The 4,003-nt window shown below is 53.9% G+C and overlaps 1 protein-coding gene across 1 annotated transcript; it reads right to left on the reverse strand.

Moving 5' to 3' along the window:
- Positions 1-215: 215 nt before the first annotated feature.
- Positions 216-2,494, reverse strand: LOC147665204 (uncharacterized protein C11orf96-like). The gene has a single exon (XM_086949676.1). It carries the CDS (start codon positions 1,557-1,559, stop codon positions 1,188-1,190), a length of 372 nt encoding a protein of 123 aa, XP_086805802.1. The 5' UTR covers positions 1,560-2,494; the 3' UTR covers positions 216-1,187.
- Positions 2,495-4,003: the final 1,509 nt, after the last annotated feature.

Below are 4,003 nucleotides of genomic sequence, written 5' to 3' on the forward strand. Positions count from 1 at the left end.
CTGTACCTCATGTGTCAGAGTTCAAACATCTGCCAAAGTTGGGGAATGTTACAAACAGGAAACATACCAATGTGAGATGGACTTTAAAACTCAATAGTTACAAAGCATCTGGTAACAAGGCCCGTACAGCCCTTCACACAAAGTTGATAACTGTGGCTTGTGTGGCAAGAGGAAATATCGCTTCACGTGCCTGTCACACATACACCATGCAAACGTTTCAACAAAATATTTCTTTTTAATTAAAATATGACATTTGACTAGGTAGAAACAGATTCAATTACCACCACCAGCATTATGTAAAAGCAGAACAAAAACAGGAAAATAGAAACTTCTTCGAAAAAGTTAATTGCTCCAGACTTCCTCCTGTAAAAATAGAAAAGAGGGCATTTTAAGGATACAAAAATAGAGTTCGTCCCTGGTTAGAAAAAGTCACCGGCTTGTGCAAGGAAACCTGGCTTTTGATACATGTGTGCAAAAGTCGGGCCAAAAAAAGTTTTGTCCACGGTCCCCTTTGGATGCAGCGGCTTGAAGTCAAGGTCATTTCAAACTATTTCTTTGTAGCACAGTGTAACTTCTCTCCTTCTTTGGTTATTCAAGTGCCCTGAAGCCTCACCATGATGCAACAATCTTTACTGATCTCAAGGACTAGCCTCCACATGTGGTAGAATGACACTAGTTTGTCTTTGATCCTGTGTTGTTGCATTAACTCTTACAGTCCTGCAGCGATTCAGACCTGCCCCTTGAAAACCCCCATATTTGAACCAAAATGTACTTCAAAAGAGCTCTTGAAAAGTTCCAGCCCTACGTGGGCTATGAAGTGACGAGGTGCTCCCAGGCAGTCCCACAGGAACCACCTGTACAGTGAAGGCTGTGACATGGTTGATAGATTTGAAACTCTGGCACAGGAATCACACGGTGGGATTGTGTAGATCCAACAAAGTGAAGGCTAATGTCTCAGCAAGTAGGTTGTGGAGGATCTACCTCAGACTTCTCCAAGCCAGTGGATGGACAAGCCTTTTGTAGCGCCCACTGCCCATGAAATCACCTCTTGACACACTGTCTATAGCAGCAGCCTCTGCCACTACACATGTACTGCCTGCTTGCGGCAATGTGTTTCGGCCATGCTGCCTGGGGCCCCGGTCTGGAGCAGGGCATTGAGGGTCCAACAGGTCCTGCACTGGCCCCTTTCAGTGCGTAGAGTCAGAGTCGCTGGAATCGAGGCTGTGCCTCATCTTTGAGTTGCCGCTCAACGTCTCCTTGTGCTGGAGGTGCAAGTTCTGCGTGCTCCTCCTCAGGGACTCCAGCGACTTCAGGAAGGACCTCCGCGCCTTCTCCTCGTCTGTGGCCGAGGCCCCTTCCTCCTCCACCTCTTGAATCTCGTCGAAAGTGACCGGCTGCGTCTTGAACCTGGACTGCCGGGGCCTTCGCAGCTTGCCTTTGCCCTTCAACACCTTGGTTTTGATGGGGTGAGGGAACTCCTCCGTTTTGCACACAAATTGCGGCATGACCGCCTGGTAGCTGGAGCAGATACCAAGCACTTCCGCCTCCTTGGTTGACATGGTTTCTGATTGGCCCTCTTATTTGTATGATGAGTCTGAAATGGATGGAAGCCCTCAACGATTCTTTAGGTCCTCCTGTAGCCCTCAACCTCTCGCTGGGACGAGAAACATCTACTCACTGTGGGAACTTGTGTATCCAGTAATCAATCTGTGATGTGAGGGTGTTGTTGGTTCAGAGTGTGAAAACTCAAATCAAAGAAACCCAGGGTAAAACACTATCCGTGTAAAGTGTGACTGTTCTGAGCACCTTTGATTAAACCTAGTCTAGCCCCACCTGGATGGCAGCGACAGCTCACTTGTTACTGCAGGGGGACGGCTCCACTTCCTCTGGGATTCCAACAAGTGCTCACTTGTTGCTGCACTGGGTCCCCTCCAGACCTTCTGGGATGCCAGCGGGTGCTCACTCCTTGCTGCAGAGAAGGGGGGCTGCTTCAGTCCCTCTGGCCCCTCTGGGATGTCAGTCCGTGGGTGCCACCTTCTTGCTCCACAGAGGGGGGCTGCTCCAGTCCCTCTGGCCCCTCTGGGATGTCAGTCCGTGGGTGCCACCTTCTTGCTCCACAGAGGGGGGCTGCTCAAGTCCCTCTGCCCTCTCTGGGATGTCAGTCATAAAATGCCCCCTCTTGCTGCCGCGTGGCTGCTCCAGTTCCTCTGGGATGTCACTCAGAGGGTGACCCTTTCTAGCTGCAGGGGGCTGCTCTAGTTCCTCTGGGATGTCAGTCAGAGGCTGACCCTTTCTTGCTGCCCGTGGCTGCTCTAGTTCCTCTGGGATGTCACTCAGAGGGTGACCCTTTCTTGCTGGGGGGAGGGGTTGCTGCTCCAGCCCCTCTGGGGTGTCAGTCGTTGCTTGAGCTCTGTATTCCGAGCTGCTTCCTCCTGCGCTCTCCCCTCCGGACTGCTCCTTCCCTTCTCGCTTCTCTCTGGTTACAGCTCTTCCCTCCCTAATTATGCATATTTATACATGCAGCGGCCACGCCCACCCTCTGCGCGCTGAGATTGGTGAGAGATACTGACGCGTCGGGAGCTGACGTCATCTTTGCGTGTTTTACCAACACTGAGCACGTAAGGGAAAGCGGTGGAGCCCCCGGCCGGGGGTGTCCTGCTAGGGGCGTGCCAAGACTGTCTGTCTTCTGCGCCGTGTGTCCGGGTCTGCAGGACGTCCCGGGTCCCTTGTGCTAGGAATCCACCTAAGTGGCATGGAAAGGAACCCGAGCCCTGCAGCAGGCAGGTCACGAGGCTGGCACGAGGGAGCAGAGCCCTGACAGGGCACGTCAGTTCACAGCACTGGGACCGACCCCCAGCTCATACGATGCTCCTCATTCCAGACTACAGAGCCCTCACACCAACTCCCAAATTGATCACAATTCTGTAGTACAGAACAAGTCAGTGCGTTACTGATGTGGACTCCCAGCCTGATGTACCTCAGTCCTGATCCACAGCACTCCCTGCTCTGGCGCTCAGACATCTGCAGAGCTCTGCTGATGCACCTCACCCTGACCCACAGCACTCCCTGCTCCGATGCTACTGAGACCTCTGCAGAGCTCTGCTGATGCACCTCACCTGATCCGCTGATGCACCTCACCCTGACCCACAGCACTCCCTGCTCTGACGCTACTGAGACCTCTGCAGAGCTCTGCTGATGCACCTCAGTCCTGACCCACAGCACTCTCTGCTCTGACGCTACTGAGACCTCTGCAGATCTCAGCTGATGCACCTCAGCTCTGACCCAAAGCACTCCCTGATCTGACACTACTGAGACCTCTGACCCACAGCACTCTTATCTGACACTACTGAGACCTCTGCAGAGCTCCGCGGATGCACCTCAGCTCTGACCCACAGCAGTCCCTGCTCTGACGCTACTGAGACCTCTGCAGAGCTCTGCTGATGCACCTCAGCTCTGACCCATAGCACTCCCTGCTCTGGCGCTGAGACCTCTGCAGAGCTCTGCTGATGCACCTCACCCTGACCCACAGCACCCCTGCTCTGACGCTACTGAGACCTCTGCAGAGCTCTGCTGATGCAACTCACCCTGATCCACAGCACTCTCTGCTCCGATGCTACTGAGACCTCTGCAGAGCTCTGCTGATGCACCTCAGCTCTGACCCAAAGCACCCCCTGCTCTGACGCTACTGAGACCTCTGACCCACAGCACTCTTATCTGACACTACTGAGACCTCTGCAGAGCTCCGCGGATGCACCTCAGCTCTGACCCACAGCACTCCCTGCTCTGACGCTACTGAGACCTCTGCAGAGCTCTGCTGATGCACCTCAGCTCTGACCCATAGCACTCCCTGCTCTGGCGCTGAGACCTCTGCAGAGCTCTGCTGATGCACCTCACCCTGACCCACAGCACCCCCTGCTCTGACGCTACTGAGACCTCTGCAGAGCTCTGCTGATGCAACTCACCCTGATCCACAGCACTCCCTGCTCCGATGCTACTGAGACCT

The sequence above is a fragment of the Lissotriton vulgaris genome, unplaced genomic scaffold (genome assembly GCF_964263255.1).
Source record: "Lissotriton vulgaris unplaced genomic scaffold, aLisVul1.2 SCAFFOLD_10994, whole genome shotgun sequence".
Classification (NCBI taxonomy): Eukaryota; Metazoa; Chordata; class Amphibia; order Caudata; family Salamandridae; genus Lissotriton; species Lissotriton vulgaris.